Below are 23,369 nucleotides of genomic sequence, written 5' to 3' on the forward strand. Positions count from 1 at the left end.
GGTAGATGTTTACCAACGTTTCGGAGGTCATACTGCCTCCGTCATCAGGGCGATGAGTATGAAGATTTCTGTCTTCTGGGTTGTTGCGCTGTGTAGTCTGGTCGATGTTAACCGACGTTTCAGAGGTCATACTGCCTCCTTCATCAGGGCGATGAGTATGAAGATTTCTGTCTTCTGGGTTGTTGCGCTGTGTAGTCTGGTCGATGTTTACCAACGTTTCAGAGGTCATACTGCCTCCGTCATCAGGACGATGAATATGCATATTCATCGTCTCATAGCTGTGAGAACCTCAAGTCTTACATATGAAAATATATTTTGTGTAAGCCTGCTATAGTCATTACCTTTAGAACAAGTTACAAAAAATGTATAATGTGTTTAACATAGAATAATAATCTAATCATACTTTACGACTTTCAGGACCAGGGTAGAGGCACATGTATAAAAAAAATTATAACCCAAGTATGACTGCCGCATAATTCCAAAATAATGTTTGTACCGTTTAAACAGTATAAAAATGAAATCAGGGGCTCACGCACCCTTTGTACCAAGCTCGCTTCTTATGCCAGTTATGCAAATGCTGTGCAGGTGTCAACAGACAGAATGTGTGTTCATTCTTTAAAAATACTTTGCACTGAAATAGTATAATGCTGTTTTTGAAGCATTTAGCAATGTGTATACTGATAAGGATTCATCAAATAAGACAACAACACATTGCCTGGTAACAAAACGTCAGGACGTAAGTAATGTCTGCGACAAAAACTCATCAAAGGACCACAACAGATGATATTTCAAGCAGGGCATCAGCTACATCAACAAGGACATGGCTGTAAAAAATTTAATACTGACATTGGTTTTATCATTTTAATCATGACAGGCGTTAATGTGTAGTGTTCTGTTTTTAAGAAAATAGATAAAGTTTAATTTGAGCTTCACGCAAAGTAGAGGTTATATTGGATCAATATAGACAAAAAAAAAAGAAACTTTCTCAACAACACTTAGTAATTTACAGACATCTGTTTGCACGGTTACGGAGATAAAACATGCAAATATAGATGTGGACAAAATGAACTCACGATAATGAATTCATTTTAAGCACTTACGAAAAGTAACGACAAGATTTTACTATGTAAACATGAAATACTACTTTGCAGATGGACAGCCACTTATCTCGCCAGGTCAAGCGGGGGCAGAGGTGTACAACTGTCCTGATGATTATATTGTAATTAATGGGATGCGGTTATGTGGTGAGAGGCTAAATGATGCATCAGTGCAAATTGACTTCACAAGGAATTACCCAGTGATTGGTAAGTAGCCTGCAATTATATAAATAACTTTAAATAAGTAACTCACTAACCCATGTTATTTCTTTAAGTTCTATTTTAATATTATCCTCCCAGGCCTCCCAAGAAGTCACCCTCCAAGTAATTCCCAACCAGAATTCTGAAAGCATGTATTTTATATCAAATCTAAAACTTCTTGACGATGGTGAAGAGTCAATTGAATAAAAATTTCCTTGGATATTATCCATCGTCTGGTAAATATAAAACGTAAAACGACGTTTCGGAGATGGGACTCTGTCTTCAGGTTCCTACACAGTTGGGCCCACTAGATAGAGCTAATCCCTAGGTCCAGATATAGGGATTAGCTCTATCTAGTGGGCCCAACTGTGTAGGAACCTGAAGACGGAGATAGAGTCCCATCTCCGAAACGTCGTTTTACATTTTATATTTACTAGACGATGGATAATATCAAAGGAAATTTTTATTCAATTGACTCATGTATTTTATTCTTGACCTAAAAAAATACATTTTCACCCTCATATGTTGTCAATGTATTGTTTTAGAGAGCATAAGCAACCAACCAACCCATTGGTGGGCCAAAATTATGCCTTGCATAGATCATAAAATTAAAGTAAATGATCATAAGGCACTGAATTTTTCAAATTTGCCTACCTGAAAAGTCACTTCCAATTGCAAGGAATAATGAACGGCTGTTTCAGTCAAATAATTTTAGTCACATTGAGGAACGCATGCCCAAATTTTAAGAACAGCTGGCAACAGAATTATCAAAAACACTGCCTTGCACATTATGATCTACCTGTGGCTAACTGCTAACTATTAACATCAACAGTGTTCAAAAGACAATTTGATTCTGCCTCCCTCCCCCTTTCTCTCTCTCTCTCTCTCTCTCTCTCTATATATATATATATATATATATATATATATATATATAAAATCTTTCATGTTCTTTCCCTTCCTGCTTCTACCAGACTACATGGCACTACAACTCAGAAGACAGCCATCTTCAGACTCATCGCTGTGAAAACCTGAAATCCTACATAATGACAACTGTTCTCATCTATTTTCAGACATCTCTAATGGCCCATTTATAATTCCTGTTCGAACTAATTCCAACACCAACGGAAGAGGATTCAGGATAGATTACCAACAGAATACTTGCGCAAGTTGAATACACAGACACAACAAGCAGTCCAAAAGAGGTTTATACGTATTTATTTATATTTCGTAATTTATTTTATTTTCATTAGGTAAATGCGCTCTGTAATGCCAAATTGTAAAATATAAAAGAGCACAAATTATGGCAACATTCATACACGTTTATTGATAAAAATTCATTCAAAGGAAAGTTCAGACAACTATAAAATGAAGTGGAAAGTTCACCGCAATTTTGAGTATGTCCTTAATGTTGTAACTGCAGATGAAAATCCATTAATGAGATACAAATTTGTCGAAAAGCTAATTACATTACATTTCATATTCCGCTTGTATTTTGTTAAATACAGATCACACCTGTAAATGTTTCAAATAACAACTGGAGATTTTAATTAACTGCATATTAAACCTCATATAGCAAATGCTTTTGTACAATAGCAGGTATTACGGAAAGTGATAAACGTTTGACTTGGGTCTCGTGTAAAGTAGGTATTAAATTTTTTAGACTGATACGAACCAAAACTAAATAGTTTCCCTTCGGTGATTAATTAGCAAGATTCTTGTGAGGTGTCACGTTTTAAAATGCAGGTAGATCAGGGGTTCTCATTATTTTCAGGGCCATGTGAAAAATTCACAATTTTCTTACTGACTCGCGTCTTCGTTGCTGTGAGAAAACTTCAAATCTCAAGCTGAACAGCTATTCACAATGACAGGTACTGCCAATTACTGATAATACGAGGCGCGTCCTCAAAGTAAGTTTCCCTGGGGCCGTTTACAGAAACAAAACACAATTTCATGGAAATATTTATTGCAACAGATACAGCAAGTGTCCAGCTATTTTTCAACATATTCGCCACCGGAATTGAGATATTGGTCATACTGTGGGACCAACTTTTGAATACCTGTGTCGTAGAAGTCTGCCGCCTGGGATTGGAACCACTGTGTGACAACCATCTCCGCCTCTCTGTCATTCTCAAAACGCTGACGCTGACCGGACAGGAATTTCTTGAGGTGTAGGAAAAGATGGAAATCACTGGGAGCAAGGTCCGGGCTGTAGGGTGAATGATTAAACACCTCCCAGCTGAACTCCTGCAGGAGACTTGCTGTCCGTCAAGCCGTGTGCGGCCTAGCGTTATCACTGACCGCACTTCATAGTCGGCGGGAGCTGGAATAAGAACCTCCATCTTCAACAGCTGCAACGATGCTACTGTGAGAACGCGGGAGGTGCCGTTAGTGCATGCGCCATGCTACGTCATTGCTCTATCACGTACGCACAGTCGCTTCGCGCAATATAAGGTTTGCTAGCTGTGGGACGAGTGGGAAACTTACTTTGAGGACGCGCCTCGTATTAACAAAATATGTTTTCTGACATTAAAGGAGCATTATTCGTCATTCAGGTTGACACAGGCTTGTTATAAAAAAGATTATATTAGAAAGATGTGCTCTATGTAACACACTCATATTCCGAAGGTGTTCTTTGTGCATTAGCTCATTGTTGCACTGTGATTTAGTCACTGTTGCACAACACTGCTCCAGCAATGTCTTCTCTTTCCATTGTTAACAATAATTTTTTTCTAACAACACGAACCAAGGATTTCCATTGTTGTCAAACACCAACCACTGGTCACGCAGGTTGCCTAATCCCACACGAGAACGCGACAGACCGACATGGAGTGGCCTATAACACATTCTTTATTCACACCAGAGTATGAAGAGCACTTAAAAATGTAATTGGGTACTGGGGCACAGCATGTGACTTGCAGGTCACAGATTAAGAACCCCTGATAAAGATCTTTACGTGAAATGGTCATTACTTATTATTATTGTTGTCTGATTTAAACCAAAATTAGAGATGGTTGACAAGATTTTAGTAGAATTCCTGAATATAAAGTTTATTTGAAATACTTCAGCAATTCTCAAAACATACAAACATAATAACTTTCCTACATGTTTACTTGTGCTCTTAACGCAAAAGAAAGCTTAACACATAGAACCCACTTACTGAATACTTTTCCATGTTCCCTTCTCTTACCAACATGACAAAGGACACTAAAAATCAATAAATACAATTAACTTCGAAAAAGGATGTTCAGTAAATCATTGGCTGTAAGGCTGGGTGATAAGGAGAAACGTCCCATCCCGAACTCTGACCATTCTGCTACAGGGACAAATAATTTTTATGATGTGTTAGGACAGTCAAATGAAGGACATCGTGATGGGCTGGGCATATAGATGGAGGAACAAGAGAGCGCACAAGGAATTTTGATGTAGAACTGTCACTTGGAAAACCAAGAAGTGGATTATATTGAAATGAAACTGAGAAAAATATAAACTGTACAAAAGAAACCCAGCTCAAATCTCAACTAGGCTATCAGCTAATCTAGAAAAGCTTGTTTATGGTTTTATTAATTTTTTTCATCGAAATGTTGTGATAGTATCTTCTAACAGGCCATGACAACTGCATTACATATCCTTATCTATCCACAATTAAAGATCGTCACATCCGATTCGACATTAGGAACACATAGTGTCTACATATGAAACAGCATTGTTAAATAAGAATTTCAGCATTCACCTACAAAGATGGGACCATACCAGAGGGGGAAAAAATCCCACAACAGTTAAAATTTTAACCAATACAAATTAAGGATGAGGTTTACTGCATGCAATATTTCATGTGGTGTGACTGAGGAGAACTGCATAACATAAGACACAATAACAACTCCCTTTTTGACTACACATTGTACTGACAGTTAATGCAGAAAAGATGTAAATTAAGTGGAATTAGGTGACTACACAGTTCATCACCTGCAAACCTAAGGCATTCATGAGTTCATCAATACTTATAGTTAAATCTATGCTTACTATATACAATTCTGTATTATAGTAATACTTCTATTCCCATAAAACGATCACCGTTCAGAAACTCTTATATATGTAAGCAATGTCCCTAGTAATAATGCTGATATTGATTTTTCAGTCCACCGCTATTGGTTACCATGACAAACATAAACAACAATCATGCCAGTGGCTCAATAAATGCTGCATACATGCTCAGAAGCATGCATACAGGACAACTGAGAAGTTGTTTGTTCTATAAATATATTTTAACTTTATCAGAATTATCTATAACTTTGTGACATTTAGATTAGCAAAAGAAATTGAAAGTTAGCAATCTCCTCTTGTCACTGACACTACCAGCTCATGAAAATTATGAATTAGACAGGGAATTGCCAACTTACTGACAACAGGACAGTTTTGGAACACCTATATGCAGTCTGTGTGGGACCAATGCATAATATAAAAAAAATTGAACATGCAATGCTCTTTAAAATAAACAAGTTTGATGTTTGATGTTGTAGAAATACTTGGAAATTTTTCTGTGGGAGAAACAGATATGTAACACCTGGGATTTGTGACTGATACAAACCTGTGTATGTATTGTATATTAAGCGACAGACACAAATTGTATAAAGAAAGATATATAATAGTAACTCTTAAATTCTTTGGGAAAAGTAACTCAACACAGTCAGTAAAGGGATCTCCCTGAATATATTCGAGGGGTGTTCATTAAAATGATGCCTCAGCCTGAAATAGAGTTATGAATGTTGTGTGTGGGCATGTGATCAATATCCAACAAATGTAGAGCACATGACAGTATTCATGTGACACAATCAACACTTCACTCCTGCATGACACGTCGTGTGAATACACCAGTCCATTCTACTCAGCATAACAGGTATTGGTGAGTAAACAAAGTTACTTAGTACATTACAACAGGGACTGGGATCCCACAGAAAGGCTTCAGAACTCCCAAATACATTTCCATAAAAAGTTGCAGGACTGAATTACAAGACCACGGTTTCTTCAGATTTTTGCAGAAACCAAGCGATTGACTTCTTGAGAAACTGATGGCTAATCAATTTTTTCATCTATTTCCTAGCTGCTTTGAAACCTGTGTTTGGAGTATATCATCAGCCAGATCAATACAGTTTACATGTTCATAACCCACCTATCCAAGATCTATTTTAATTTTATCTACATTTAACCTATGTTTATTTTTCTTGTCAGATGTTCCTATAGAGATTATTAATGATTTTTTTTTCCAACTTGTGCACAACATAATCTGCACATTTTATCTTACCTAATTTAGTGACCATACACTACTTTTTAATATGAGACAAGTGTCAGTGATAGGAGGCTCTTCGTAATTTGTATTCCTCATAAAATATTATTATGATGATTATCAAATAAAGGAGGATAAGATGGTTTAAGCACGTAGTGCACTCAGGGGAGATAAGAAAAGCATATAAAATTTTAGTTGGAAAGCCTAAAGGAAAGAACCACTTGGAAGACCTAGGCATTCATGGGAGGATAATATTAAAATGGACCTTGGGGGAAATATGATTAGAGAGTGTAGAGGGGATTCATATGGCACAGGATAGGAACCACTGACAGGTTCTTGTGAAAATGGTAATGAAGCTTCAGGTTCCATAAAACTGTGTTGGAAAAGGGGGGGGGGGATTTATTGAGTACCCAAATGTACTATTTGCTTCTCAGGGACTATGCTCTATAGAGTTAGATGCATCTGGGCAATGGAAGATGCCAATGTCAGTGGCAGCCAACTACAGCCATATTATTACCGCCACAATCAATTTATGTAACTTAGCAAGTGTCCTGGCCAAGATTTGAATTAGGTACTTCCTAAAAAATGACAATCATGTTACTTCTCATTTAAAATTCCTTGGTGCCAAATTTGTAAAACCCTGTTTCACAGAGCACAAAGAAAATCATCTTTCATTCCAAATCTTTTGGTGTAGCAAATTGTGAAATACTGGAAGAACACATCATTGGCCTATTTTAAGGCTACGTTTACATGTCTCAGGTAAAAATAAAGTTGGGTATTTACAATAAGTTCCAAGAGAAGTACTGGCTCAAGTTCTGTGATCAGAAATGACTTGTGACCAGAAAGGTTGATTCTTGGAAAGAAATTTTGAAATTATCCATGAATATCATACTTTGGTTACATAGTATAACGCATCAGACACTGAGCAAGTGAATTTAGTTGGGTGGTATGCTAAGCTATGTGTGCAACCTCATAATTTATGCACAAGGTTTTGTGATGTATAATACAGTTATCCTCAAAGAGCATAGTTAACTTTGTAGTTCAAGTTATAAAAGTTTCTGTTATATGGCAATACTAATGGTATCATGATCAGTAGATAATTCTAAATATAAAGTCAGTTCAATACAGGGATACCCAAACATAATGGAAGATTTTTTAGCGCTCCTGCTTAATATCTGACACGTACATGGTTCAAATCTTGGCCCACAGACTGACTCTCCTGACAGTGTTTTTAATGGTTATCGCAAGTACTTCCAAAGGAATTCTGGAACTGGAATAGTATTACAAATATGCCAAAGCCACTTCCACATATTTCCCAAGAAAACATCTAGTCATTCAATACCGTGGAAACCATGAGTTCAGAAAGTGTCATTAATTAACTTAAGAATGTAATTAAATGATGACAGAGTGTAGGAATTTATGAACAGTCAAAACATACATTTTCACTAATTTTTATACAGATTGTAAAAATAATTTTGAAATATTTTCACAGGACAAACACTGTGATCAATACTTTACACACACCTTCTTTCATTCGATAATAGGAAACAGAACGGTAATTAAACGCAAGTATTATTGGGTAGATGACATAAGATATCATATTAGAAGATAAAACGTCTTAGTAACGTAGGAGAAGTGTTTGGACTATTATAATGACTTCACTATTTGTCAATTCCACAAAAAACATAACTTGTAGGCAAATATTCCAGTAACGGAAATGTAAACAGACAGACACATCAGTCTTCTGACAAGAAAACTGTCTGCCAAATTGGTGTTTACACACAGTTTATAAAAACAAGTAGTATTAAAAAAATATAACAAATATATGAGGACATTTCTGAAATCACTTGTCACAAATGGTAAGTTCAGACAATGAAAGGGCATAATATTAAATTCAAAACACATTCAGAAAATGCACAGAAAATATAAAGAGCTATTACAAACCATTCATGAAACAAGAAAGGCAAACAGAATTCTGGATGTATCTCTTGGAAAGTGTCTACTGAAAGACTTAGCTAGATATAGAAGAATAATATTAAAACAGATCTTGTACTACATCAAATGTGAAGCCTTTATCCCACACACTTTAATTTATATGAGCATGTCACTGAAACGTAAATAAACACTACCTAACATAGCTTTCATCACAGAGCAACTGAAATAAATTGTAATAATGAAAGGGCCAGGAACAATATATATATATTACTCCCACTTAAGTAGGTTCATAAATTTTGGGGTAGGGTATTTAATAATGTTGTATCTAGTGCATGACAGGTTATATAAAAACGAATGAGAAATTACAGGAAAATGATGACCAGTGGGCAGGAATAATATGAAAGGACACAGATGTTATATATTTTAAGGACTGGTGTCAAATCCTCAGAAGCAGCAGATTTGTCCTCTAGCCTCTGCATCTACACTGGCTCTTGGGGTCACCCACTTCTAGGGGTAAAGTGCAGCCAGGGCATGCCAATGACCACTCACCCCCGTCTAGTGCTGAAGTCGAGAATAAGTACCAGCTACACCCCCACCCCCCACCCAACCAAGTGTCTTCATGGCATGTAATAGGACAGCTTTACGTTTACCATTTTGGTAGGATTAATTTTCCTCTCTCTCTACAGAAATGTGAAATATGTTTTTGTTCATCTTATTCAGATGAATGTTTCAACCACTGAGAATATCACACAAATACAATATAATGTCAACAAGACCATGACAACAGCAGTTGATAAACCACAATATCTCACATTCGGTATTCAGGAGAAAATAAACAAATCTTCAAATATTATACGACGCATAACTCTGAGCTAAAATGGTTTGGAAAATTGTTAGCAATTTCTACCTTTGAGATTCTGTTAAAAAAATACAGATCACCCTTTACTAAAATGGGGCCACTAAATAGACTGTTTTTCATACATTTCTGCTACAGACTACTGTTCTCTACAGCACAATACAGGGTTATTCATAATTTCCTGACACATTACAAAAATTCGCCAGACTTGAATGGTGCAAAGGATGGTAACATGCGACATGCCGACAGAAACAGAAACTCTCCAAGTTTATAGCAGCACTTGGAGGAAGATAGTTTTGCTGAAAAACTTATTTTCAGCGACGTAGCTACGTTTCACGTTTAAGGGAAGGTAAACAGACACGATGTGCCTATTTTGAGATGGTGTAGGAATGGCTAATGCCGCAGCTTCATGATCACAGCAGACTTAATTTATCAGCAAGATGGGGCTTCGCCACACTACAACAGCCTCGTCCGCGGCTATCTCAATCAGCATTTACCACAACGTTGGATCGGACGCATGGCTTCCAATGACAATTCACTGCTTCGTTGGCCACCCCGATCACCTGACCTGACGCCGTGTGATTTTTTTCTTATGGGGGTAGGTTAAGGACCAGGTCTTTGCACCGCCACTGCCACGGGATCTGCCTGAGCTACGAAGACGTATCATCGCTTCCATCTCACAAATCGATCGTGACATGCTGCAGCGCGTATGGACGGAAATGGATTATAGGCTTGACGTCTGCCGCGTCACAAAGGGCGGACACACAGAGCATTTATGAGGTGTGTAAAATAAACTTGGAGAGTTTCTCTTTCTATCGGCATGTCCTATGTTACCATCCATTGCACCATTCAAGTCTATCGACATTTTGTAATGTGTCACGGAATTATGAATAACCCTATATTGTGAATAATTTAGTGATGTGAAAAAATATCAATGCAAATAAAGCCAAAAATAGTTTTCAATTAAAGAAATGTAACGTGAAGATTTCTATGGGTGATTTCATAACAAAAACATCTGTCTTAGCTAACTATGCACATAACAAATGTAAAAGTCAGCCTTCACATAGGAATATCCAAACCTAAACAGTTATGAATCATGTAAATTGACTGTTGCACACAAACAAATCCAGCCCACACCATAAGTAAGACAATTCAAATTAATGCATCCATTACTGAAAAGTGTTATCTTAACCTAAAATCTAAAAATAAAATAAAAAGGGTAATCTCATTAGTTGTTCCCAATAACTTGTTATTATATAACTTCAGAATGGAGTGCACAGCGTTTCTGCATTATTATTTGCAATTCTGCATCTCTCATTGGCCTTAATGTTCAATACAGATACAAAGCTATTGTTTACAATAGCCAAAGTAGTGAACATTCTACAATGCATATTCAACAACAGCTGACAGTAGAGATTCTACAATGCACATTCAAAATCCCCAAAGTTAAAAAAAACTAAACAAATTAAATATAAATTATCATCAAACAACCATCATCACATAATAATCACCACCAGCATTTCAGTCATCAAAAGTTCTTATGGTCACTAATAGATGGCAGCATAAATACTTCATATGACAACTGAGAGATGGCAGTAAAATCTTCTTGCCCCAAAGAAGTGACAGACAGACTGCGCCTATAAGGTCTTCTTCGCAAGCACTAAAATATAAAGAATACCTACAAATTAAATATATATTTCTCTGAAACACATGTTTTTTCATGTATTTGGTTAAATACATACCAACTCAAAACTGCTTCAAATAAATAAAGATACATATACATTTTTTGACTTTCATCAAATAATTTCTGATGTATACACAGTGTGTGTTAGCTTCATGGAAAAAAGTGTTTACACTGTACCAAAGAATCTTCAGTACAGAATCCAAATTCTAAAATTTAATAAACGCCCTTGCATAGTCCAGGAGATGGAACACATATCTTATGCAAAAAATGAAATGCAAATCTCACAATCAAGAACAAAATGGCTTAATGAGTAAGAACCTTACACTGAATGCATTTATTCATATAAGTGAAGGTCCTCTGTACAATACACACAAATGTATTTATCATGCTCAAACAGGAGTTCTAATTATAGCAGCCTGATACCAGTATAGAAATTGTCAATTGTGACTGGGTCTCAAATAGCAACTGAAACTGTAAATAGCAGCCCAGGATGTGTGTATATTCAGAAATACATTTACAACTGTTTGTCATGTATCAGATGCACTTCAAAACATACATGACTACTTGTAAGAAACTATACTTCACTGTCTCAGTCAATGAAAACCTTAAGCATCTATTCACGTAAATGTTGTAATGTTGCGTGCCTATGTTGTCCGGGCAACGATGACCCAAATCATTAACTATTTACTCTGCTGGCAGAGGCAAGCTCAGGCAATACAATTGATCCAACCAACGACAGTGGAAGAGACAGGTGGGTCGGGGTGTGGGGGGGGGGGGGGGGGGAAGGGCTCATGACTGTGGAATGTAACAGGTGATGTGCCAGTACCTGAATATACTAGATATAAGGCGTTGCTCACCATGTGGTTTGAAATGATTCTGTAGTGAAGTTGAGGGATCCCAAATTGAAAGTAAAACAGTGTTAGGAGGGATGATATGACAGACAGAATGGCACTTACAGTAAGATGATCAAGCCACAGCTCCCTGGCAGTAGTCCTGCAACAGTCACTGAAAATGAGGAAGAAACAGCTAAAGGTGAGAATCCAGTTAGTTGTTTCTTAAACTATTTTATGAATGCACCCAAATTCTTTGAGGCCGTGTCGAATGGTACGTCTTACGATGGCTGTGAAAAGTGAATTGGGACAGATGTGGGAGGAAATGACTGTAGTCTTTTTTAAGGCACTATACTGGTATAAGTTAATGTGTGGGTGGTAGCAAGAGTTACTATATGCTCTCAACACTGTTAAAGCATTGGCATTTTGTCTCACGATGGTACATTTTATATTTCTGTTGCAGCACTCTTACAGATTTAAAACAGTTCTTTATTTACTCAGAATATGTCAAGGAAGGTGCACTGTTGATAAAGCTAGAGTAGACACATTAAATTGCATAAAACAAATATATACATCGTAATCCTGAATATTAACCTTATCAGTCAGTTGTTCACCACTGAGAACTGTGCCATAAAGCCAACGGTGGTCATTTTGAACACCTACTCTGGATTTGCAAAATTCACCAAGTCCCAATGCTGACATATGTAATGGTATAGTTTATTAAAATGTCTTTACTTCATTAATTTAATGTGTATACATATTTTTGGGATACTCTGTATTATTTTTCGTCTCATCCTCCTTTCAGAGCCTAAGTGATCTGTTACAGGTGTTACAAAACAGAACCTATCCATTCTTTTAAAGTTTAAATGCGTCATGTTTGTGTTTTATAATTAAAATATATAATATAATTCAGGTCTATACACAAACTTTATTTACAGATGTTAAAATTTAAAATTTGCGCTATTCATCGTTACCACAATGTATTGTAACATCGTGGTAACGATGAATAGCGCAAATTTTAAATTTTAACATCTGTAAATAAAGTTTGTGTATAGACCTGAATTATATTATATATTTTAACTATCCATTCTTATTTCACATCTTCCTATTTCCAATGGGTTAACATTTTACAGTCTTTTAGGGATTCTATGATTGCAAATTCTTTGAGCATCTTCCTTCCAGTTTCTTCAACAGTGTTGTATAAAATCTATGGTGGCCAGTGACCCTTGTAAATCTTACATATGTGGCCAATCTCATGATGCACATTCCAGCTGATATTAAACTTCTTTCAGTAATCTTCCTGGCAGACCACACTTTGCTGCCTCATAACAGCACTGGTCTAGCTAATACTCTATAAATTTAATACTCACATGTATCGACACTAATGATGGTTTAAAATTTTTTACGATATTTTGATGTTAACTGACTGCAATTACACTTCATTCTTAATACCCTTCAAAAGTCAAATTTTATCATAAATAATTAAAACTGTTAATTTGTTATTGGAATATACTATATTAAAATAAGTTGTTTAATGTACTCAAAATATGGAGATAAAATCAATCTCCTGCAGTAACTATTTTTTTATTAGCCTATCAATGGAAAACCTCTTTCCCCACATAAATTTGAGTCTGAACACGAAATAACCAGATTCAGTCTGCAGATTGAGTGGTCTGAGCTTCTGACAGCTGCAGCCTCACACAGTGACCCTACTTTCTGTAATTTGTGGATGGAGGGACTATTACGGAGAAGAATATATATCTGCTTATCATCTTTCCTTGACATTTCTGTTTGCTGGCTTCATGCAAGGCTCTCATACCATCTGCACAGAGTATATAAATGATTTTAACTAGTGTGGCGTGAACTTCAATAACCATAGATGCTCATAGTTGCAGCGACCAAAATTTTGTCAGCAGATTTCCAGGCACGACTGTGTACTTCCATTGCTTGCACATCTGTTTGGATTATGGATACCAGCAGTAAACCCAACTGCAGATACTGTTACTACTCTAAATATTCTGGGTTGTGACACTGTGTAGTCTTGTTACCACCACTTTCAAGGAAAGAATAACCTCCATCTGCCGACCACAGATGGAGGCGAAACCTACAAGACTACATGACATCACAACCCAGGAGACCAGAATCCACATTCTCATCGCAGTTTTCAAACTGGTGTCTTTTCTGGTCTGGAGTCAGAATTAAAGAACTGGCTTTACATGCAAGCAATGATTTTTCAAGTTTCAAAAATCCATGTCACTGACAAAGAAAGCTATAAAAAAACAAGCTTGAGTTGAAACTAATGGACATACAGATGGACAGACACGACCAGCACATAATGTGTTCTTGCTATGCACTTCATGCAAAGAAAACATTAAAATGTGTTGTTAGCTCACATCAGCTGAATCACTTGTTGGATAAATTTATTAAGCATTTTGCAAAATTAAGACACTCCATGTTTATCAATCCCATAATTAGTTAAATAACTATAAGTATTATAAGGAAGCCTCTTTTTATATTCTGTAACAAACAGTCAACATTTCCTCCAACCTTTTGTATGTGCACTCTAATTTAACTCGGTAGAATGACGGGCTAATGGGCTGAGCAGAAAATTTAATTCCCAGCAAGTGTTCAGATTTTTCTCCTTTCCAATAGGTACCAAGAGTTCTTAAAGATGGGAGTGTCATGCTGACTACTCACTTCCACCTAGAGCCAAGGTTAACAATATGAGGGACTTAACAACCCAACCATCTATACACCATTATGCTGTGCCACTAAGGCACAAGTATAGCTTTCCCTTATACCCTGGGAATCATCTGAAGGAACTGAGAAAAGCCACAGAAATTCCAGACAGGATACTTCATGACATTTTAGGATGGAGAACTAGTGAAGACGGTAATAAAATCTTCTGCAGAATCACTTGCTGAAGATTTCAGCAAAAAGACAGCTACAGTGTCATCAATCAAATATTTTAATTTGTTATCAAAACACCAAATAAAGGAAAATGATCTTCAGACCTGCTGTTACTATATGAAGGATCCACAGATCTCTAAAGTACTACGCAGCTTTCAATAACAGTTAAGTTTGTGTTTCGTTCATAAGGAAGAAGTAACACCTTACAGTCCTTACTCTGTAAGTTAAAAATTCAGTCAATAACCAAAACATCAAAAAATATTCTTCCAAAACCAACCTTCTCCCCAAAAGTGTCATTGAAGACTGACTAATTTATAATTAGAAGACATGAATTTATAGCCATGTGAAAGAAGGGTGCATATTTTCCTACATTTCATCACAAACTACAGTTTATCCAACACGAAACTCTTGGTACAAATATTATATATTATTTTCAGCATGTCATAAAATATGATTAACAAAAATAATAAATTTTATTTATTCTGCAAACTTGCAACATCAGAGGTCTAATATAATTAATTAAATAGCTGTTAACTACATACTGACACTCAATAGCCATGAGGAGAAAATGTAATTGCTACCGCTCGTTCCACAAATTCAAGAGTTCCTTCAGTCCAGGAAACATAAATGCAGACAACAAGGTTGCTCCCCTTGGTTTGACATTGTTCATAAATTTAATTCACTGGACACTAAACATTACAAGTTAACCACTTATTTATGCCATCAGGATGTAAACTGACGGAGTTATACAATAAAGAAAATCATATAAACTATACTGAAAGCTATTAAAAATGCTGACCAAGAAATAATGTGGAAATAACTAAGTATATGTTCTTTTATAATGCCAAAACGTAGGTCATATATATAAATGAATTAACAGAAGACTGAATTCGAGAAACACATGCTATCATTAAGATCAAAATCTCTCATATTCCTGTTCTGCCCCCTACAAATCTAATATTAAAATAAAAGAAAGTGAACTACTTCCTGATTTTCATGGACCTGAAAGTTGGTCTAGAACTCTGACAGAAGAATGGTGAATGGAACAGAGACAAAAAGGCAGGATAATGAAAGAAATTTCATCATGAGGAAGATGATGATGAGAAACCTTCAAGTTCCAACAATAAAGTGTAAGTTCTTAAACAGCTGAATAACTAGTGACTGCTCAAGAAAACCCTAGAACACACAGTTTGTTACATGCCATCACGGAAAGATCTGTACGTTATACAGATGGCATTCACATACTGTTCATGTATCACAAGATACACGTTAAGAAGTTGTGTCCAGACCTGAACACTTCATTTAGAAACATCTTATCCACACAGTTCAGCCATTTTGTTTTCCACCTGTTGAGGGATTGTTTTGAAGCAATCGGAATACAGTCGCTAAACAATACTGCATGTTCACTCTACCAGAAAGAAAGTCATCTAACAACGTAAAACAGTAAAGAGATGTTCAGTCTATGCTAATGCTGTAACAGCTCTCAGGGAAAGGAAGTGCGGATAAAAACATTTCTAGAAGGAACAATATATGGAGATAACCTTAAGACAGAACAGAGATTAGAGGATACAAGCTAGGAGCTGGATTTAAAAACATCAGTACCTGATTTTGTAGTGGTACAACTGACTGGCAGAAGTATATGTCAAGTAGATATAAAATGAAGATATCCGTCTTCTGGGTTATTGCGCTGTGTAGTCTGGTCGATGTTAACCAACGTTTCAGAGGTCATACTGCCTCCGTCATCAGGGCCCTGATGACGGAGGCAGTATGACCTCTGAAACGTTGGTTAACATCGACCAGACTACACAGCGCAATAACCCAGAAGACGGATATCTTCATACTCACCGCTGTGAGAACCTCAAGTCTTACATAGATATAAAATGCTGAATTACAGTACCTTCAAAAACAACACAGCAGTTACACTGAGATATTTGATCAGTGGGGATTCATTCATTAGTTTCAGTATTCTGAAGCAGTCTGTAAGTTGTCTACACATCAGAGTACCGACCTTCAATCGTTTTACTAATATAGTACACTCTAATCAAGATAATTAAATGAGCTCACAATTAATTTTAATGTGGAAGTAAATGAAACATAAGCAACTATACTACCAGAGACAAGTTAGGAAATGCAAACACAGCACAACAATTCTGGTGCTTCCAATGAAATTTGACCTTTGTGAATGGTGCAAGTGATGTGAGCTGTCTGGGATCGATGACCTTTGCATGGGTGGAGTGGGGTGTCTGGTACTTATGTAGCTGGGTGATGACATTAACACTGAGGATTCTCACATTTTAAAATGTAGCTGCCTGGGGATTCCCATGCAGGGATTCCCCAGTTAACCATGGTATATAAGGTAGCCTGTGAATTCCACATGCAGAAATTCCCTATCTTTTCCACCCACAAAATGCATGTAGGTCTTTATACAAATTACGCATTACAGTTATCCTATCTTAATCAAAATTGGCATATGTGGATGTACTTCAGTAAAATTTCCCAATGAGTTATATGTGGATTAAGATACAGAAGTGGTGATGCTAACAGAGAGACTTTTGCAACTTTCAGATGCAAAAACACGTAAAAATAAAAGGTATGCACATGTGCACTAATCACAAGCTTTCTGATAACTGATTGCTGGTTTCACATTTGCAAACATGTCTACACCAGAAATTGTGTATCTTGTTTTCCACCAAGAATGTGAAAAAACAAAATATCTAAATTCTGTCTCTGAACTGTTTTGAAACAGTACCTCAACAGTCACTATTTAGCTGCAAAACATTCTAGATAAAGGAAGAAATTTGTCTCGGAACATCATCAATACAATTTTGCACAACAGCTTTGGAACTTCGTTTCCAGGTGTGGACATTCCTTAAGGATCTTGATAGCATAACATATTTAAACAAGACTTCTGGTCTATAATTTTATACTAACAATTTGCAACTTTGAAAATGTCCAGCATTGCTAGTGAAACAACTTGTGACAAACTTCCCACACCTACTTCATGTTACACAAGAGATTATATAAACATTAATGCTTGAGCTGATTTCACATGGAAAGTTTCCAGTGCTGCAATGGGTTCAGCATTTAATTACCAAATATAACTTTAAAAGTATACATGAAGGTGGGGGGAAATAAAACAGCAACAGGTCCTAGAACTAACCTAACTTCAGCTCAGAATGACAACAGTTTTAATTCAGTTCTTTTCAAGGTTGTCTCTCGCACGACATGCCGGTAGCAACTGTACACGTATCTCTGCACCAGTACACACAGTACTTGGGACACTGCCATTTATCAAAATATAAACTGAAAAAGCACTAAAAGAAAATTAAAATTAGAAATATTAATTTACATAATTTATTTTTGTATTATGTAAGATTTGAGGTTTTCACAGCGGTGAGTATGAAGATTTCTGTCTTCTGGGTTGTTGCGCTGTGTAGTCTGGTCGATGTTAACCAACGTTTCAGAGGTCATACTGCCTCCGTCATCAGAGTATGAAGATTTCTGTCTTCTGGGTTGTTGCGCTGTGTAGTCTGGTAGATGTTAACCAACGTTTCAGAGGTCATACTGCCTCCATCATCAGGGCGATGAGTATGAAGATTTCTGTCTTCTGGGTTGTTGCGCCGTGTAGTCTGGTCGATGTTTACCAACGTTTCAGAGGTCATACTGCCTCCGTCATCAGAGTATGAAGATTTCTGTCTTCTGGGTTGTTGCGCTGTGTAGTCTGGTAGATGTTAACCAACGTTTCAGAGGTCATACTGCCTCCGTCATCACGGCGATGAGTATGAAGATTTCTGTATTCTGGGTTGTTGGGCTGTGTAGTCTGGTAGATGTTAACCAAAGTTTCAGAGGTCATACTGCCTCCGTCATCACGGCGATGAGTATGAAGATTTCTGTCTTCTGGGTTGTTGCGCTGTGTAGTCTGGTCGATGTTTACCAACGTTTCAGAGGTCATACTGCCTCCGTCATCAGAGTATGAAGATTTCTGTCTTCTGGGTTGTTGTGCTGTGTAGTCTAGTCGATGTTAGCCAACGTTTCAGAGGTCATACTGCCTCCGTCATCAGAGTATGAAGATTTCTGTATTCTGGGTTGTTGCGCTGTGTAGTCTGGTCGATGTTACCCAACGTTTCAGAGGTCATACTGCCTCCGTCATCAGAGTATGAAGATTTCTGTCTTCTGGGTTGTTGCGCTGTGTAGTCTGGTCGATGTTTACCAACGTTTCAGAGGTCATACTGCCTCCGTCATCAGAGTATGAAGATTTCTGTCTTCTGGGTTGTTGCGCTGTGTAGTCTGGTCGATGTTTACCAACGTTTCAGAGGTCATACTGCCTCCGTCGTCAGAGTATAAAGATTTCTGTCTTCTGGGTTGTTGCGCTGTGTAGTATGGTAGATGTTTCCCAACGTTTCGGAGGTCATACTGCCTCAAATCTTACATGTTAATCCTTTCTGATAAAATACCAAAGTTTTGTAACACTCTGTTTAAAATTTGGTTTCAATGGTTTGCGACATTAATAACGAAGTCCGGAAAACACCCTAACATTATGTTTGCAACTGTTGACATACAATAGAAATTTCATACAGAATTTGTAAGTTTGTTTATAACTTATATCCATATAACAGTTTATGCCTACATAAATGATGAACATAATAAAACATTTCAGGATCTCATGCAGTGCATTAGTAGTCCACTGGTCCTAATGTTGTTCCTAACTTACAAATTTTCACAGCTAAAATGTTGGTATTATAGGCAGTAGGAAAGCGGATACCACACAGCTGCCCTTCTAATGGCATAATGTTTGTAGCGAGTTTCAGAAAAATCTGCTAACTGGTTTACAAGTTATTACGGAGAGAAAGATAAATAAACAGACGCATAAGCTTAGTTTTCCTTGTAAAATAAAGAAAATAGTATTGACTTCTTTCTTTTGGACTTTATCCAACATCTGGGTCTTTCAAACAGCTTTAATAAATGTTAAAACCTTTAAAAATCATGGATGGATTTTCTTTTGTCTTGTGTTAAAAGGGGAGAGATAAATAATCTGTTAAATCCGGTAGACCGTGGTATTTTCAATCTTGTGTCCAGATATCAGGAATAGCTCGGTCTATTCCATCTCTCAACAACAGCGACATTTTTGCACAATTTGTAACAGTGACATATCAAAAATAAGGAATAAAATTCTGAAAAATCTGTTCGACTTAAGTTGTTTCAAATATGTTGACATGTACCATTCGTAAGAAAAAAATAGAAGTGTCCCACTATACGCCATGTAGGCACTTGGGGGGGAGAGGAGGTATAGCTCGTACTCATTCTTTACTTCGGCACTAGATGGGAGTGAGTGGTCAGCATCATGCCCCGGACGTGCTTTACTCCAGGGACAGGAGCCTCCGGTAACCATTGGATAGGAGGCTCGGTGGGCCCCAGAGCCGGTCTGGACGCAGAGGGTAGTAATGATACTAAACAACAGAATATTATATTTTTCAGACACTGCTACCATTAGGTCTACAGACCTCCTCGGACAAATATTGAGGAGGAAGGCATATGATGACTTTTCTGCTTACAGTCGCAACAAGCTCAGAAACCACAAGCCCTCAGCCACACTCCAGGCCTGCAAGTCAAACCACAGAGTCATGTTTGGTGGAGTTGCGGCCCACTGGATCACGCTCTACCACACCACGGAGAAGCCTGAACGAGAGTAGTAATGAGACCCTCCGGCAGTACCCTGCTGGTGCCAGTCAGGAGCTGCCGGGCTCTGCTACCCGAGCCATCACACCCAATACAAGCCCAAACCCCATGCGCCGATTCTCCAGGACAGGAATCTACCCCGTGCTGGGAGCAGGCCTTGCGATACGAGAAGCATTTGGTGAGTATCTGTAATAACCATGACTGAACCTTTCAAAAGGATGGCGCAAGGAAGATTTCAAAATATGAACAGCATGATTATGCAATAAATTTATGCCAAAACTATTGGACAACTGAATCAGCAATGGATACCAGAAAGTGAAGTGGATGCATGAAGTAAAGTAAAGCCGTCCCGTTACACGCCATGTAGGCAACTTGGGTGGAGAGGATGTATAGTACTTATTCTTTCTTGACCTGCCACGGTGGTCTAGCGGTTAGAACGCTGGCCTTGTAATCCTGGGGGTCTCGGGTTCGATTCCCGGCGGTGCCCGAATTTATAACTTGTGTTGGGCAAGGCCGTGGTCTAGGCAACACGGAGTTTTCCTCCGTGGCATCCCAACAATTACTCCATTCACACACAGAAGAAGGCAATGGCAAACCACTTCTGGATCATCTGCCAAGAACGTATATGAACAGGTCCCAGTCCGAGAAAAGGATGGAAGGATCCTGTTCATATGGACCCGTCGTCAGACAGAACACTAAAAATAAAAAGTTTACCTCAGCACTAGATGGGGTGGGGGGGTCAGCATCACGCCCCGGCCGTGCTTACCCCCTGGAAAGGATCCCGGTACCCATTGGATAGGACGCCGGGTAGGCCCCAGAGCCTGTCCGGACGCAGAGGAGAAATCCTCTGCCCCTCTCGGGGATCGAACCCCGGCCGTCCGTAGCTAGTCACTATACCGACTGAGCTATCCAGGCTCCATGAAGTGGATATGCATGATTTATAGATGATTAACCTATTTCAATTAATTTTACTTCCTTTTTAAATAAGATAAGAAATTAATACTTATTCCATGTTATTTCTTCTAACACACAACTATGTTAAATTTGCACGCCACATCCGTGGGATTATATATATATATATATATATATATATAAAAAAAATAGTTCACACGACCACTGATAGAGGGTAGGAGAAATAAATCTAAAATTTGAGATATTATTTTTTAATATAAAGTAGAAATGTTCTATTTCATTTTCGTATTGAATATTCTATATTTCAAATCAGCTTACAGTCTCAATAATACGCGCCCATACAGGACTTGATTCCATTTCATCCGTTACCTAACATCCTCCTTACGTAAATGCAGTCAACCGTTAAAGTTCACTTTATATTATATTTAAAAAGGAAACTAGCTGCTGCTACTACGACCAATTACTAGAAACGCATTTAGGAAGAAAAACATTGTTTTTTTACTGGAACGGTTTGAAAATATTACACAACTTTTGGCATCACATAACCTTGGAGTCTTGAGGTCACAGCGAAGCCAATTCCGTTGAAGCAACTCGAAATTCAGAAAAATGTTTAGAAGTGGTGAAACTGTTATACAAATACGTCCAAGTGGTTCGCATTTAAAATTAAAATTTATAATAACAAACCTGTTTTTAAGTAATGTCATTTATGAACCAAATGCAGTGATTTATAAACTTTATGTAATGGCGCCTATCAAAGACTTTTCTTCATTTTGTGTGTGCATGTAAGAAAACGTTGATCAGTTATTCATTTTCAAAATCAAAACATTTTAGGTTAGTGTTTCTTTTTCAAGGTTTTTTCATTAACATTTTCGACTCATTTTGTTCATTCTTACGCAACATCGCAATGTAATGTTGGCTGGACTGTCCTGCCGTGATAAAATACAAATATTATACCCGTTTATTTTCCAGAATACAAATGGCTTACTTGGAGACGGCCACAATTACGTAAAACTGTGTAAAAAACACATTTTTTATCTGCATGTTTAATCCTATGTAGTCAATCTCCCATTCGAAGTCTCGTGGCACACCGGTTGAGAACCACTGATTTAAGCAATGAGATACAGAACGAGCTAACTGAGTTCAAGGCAAATAAAGTTAAGAAGAGAAACAAAAATAATCGAACACGCTAAATACTTTGTCATATTGTTAGACTGCGCTAGACCTTCGTCGTGTTGAGTAGATGATTATCATTCTGAGGTACGCTGACATGCAGAAAGAATTGATTGAAACACATTTTGCATTGTCGTTAAAGAAACCACTTACCTCTGAGTTTATAAATACCACCTTGAAAGAATTACAGCATCCGGATTTCAATTTCAACAACTGTTGCAGTGAATTCAGGTATGAAAAAACAAATATTAGCCCTCAACGCTCGAATTATTACGTCGCCAGATCGTCAATACGAAAAGTATAACCTAGTATAACGTACTGTCATTACTGCTGAAAGTATATTTTCAAAGTCCAAATGACTACCATAACTCAGGAAGGCTTTTTTCGACCGAGAATAACGTTGCTTTGGAAATAGAATATTAAGAAATTTCGGGTGAATTCAGTCCTCGGAAAATCAGATAAATATACCGAGTGAAGAGTGATAATGTTCTTAATATTTGCTATTAGTAGCTTGTCTGACTGCAGTAGTCACATCCTGCATAATGGGCGAGTATCAATTCATTTCGTTGATATCTGTTTACAAACCAAAATCATACGTTAATAAAATAAATATGTTATGCAGTTTTCTATTTAAAACAGTCATTCAAAATTTACCAATCAATGAACTCAAAACACAGTCCAATGCAGGGCTTTTGTGATCATGATGATGAACCCTGTGTTCTATGACAACTGAACAACTCACTACAAAAAAGGCCTTGCACTATGAAGTTAGTAAGTCAAGAGAAGTTTTAATAATCACAATATAATGTTGAGTTCT

The 23,369-nt window shown here is 37.3% G+C and overlaps 2 protein-coding genes across 12 annotated transcripts in view; one reads left to right on the plus strand and one right to left on the minus strand.

The window, feature by feature from the left end:
* Window positions 1–23,369, minus strand: part of LOC110828972 (BLOC-1 related complex subunit 5) — a 132,195-nt gene that overhangs the window by 20,588 nt on the left and 88,238 nt on the right. The window contains exon 3 of one of the 7 annotated variants that reach the window (XM_022062220.2): window positions 12,011–12,059. The exons of 5 other annotated variants lie outside the window; for them this stretch is intronic. The gene's annotated coding sequence lies outside the window, so the exon portion shown is untranslated. Of the gene's footprint in view, window positions 1–12,010; window positions 12,060–22,705; window positions 22,725–23,369 lie in introns of those variants that run through there. One more of the 7 variants, XM_022062232.2, reaches the window with a different exon arrangement.
* Window positions 1–23,369, plus strand: part of LOC110828963 (uncharacterized) — a 66,325-nt gene that overhangs the window by 8,650 nt on the left and 34,306 nt on the right. For all 5 annotated transcript variants that reach the window (XM_087358741.1, XM_087358737.1, XM_087358739.1 and 2 more), the window contains exons 7-8: window positions 1,152–1,304; window positions 20,349–20,648. In XM_087358741.1, the coding sequence (XP_087214867.1) occupies window positions 1,152–1,304; window positions 20,349–20,648 (453 nt within the window). The remainder of the gene's footprint in view (window positions 1–1,151; window positions 1,305–20,348; window positions 20,649–23,369) is intronic.

This window comes from Zootermopsis nevadensis, unplaced genomic scaffold (genome assembly GCF_977971745.1).
Source record: "Zootermopsis nevadensis isolate Lab colony 2312 unplaced genomic scaffold, Znev_1.0 Znev_ptg000030l, whole genome shotgun sequence".
Lineage (NCBI taxonomy): Eukaryota > Metazoa > Arthropoda > Insecta > Blattodea > Termopsidae > Zootermopsis > Zootermopsis nevadensis.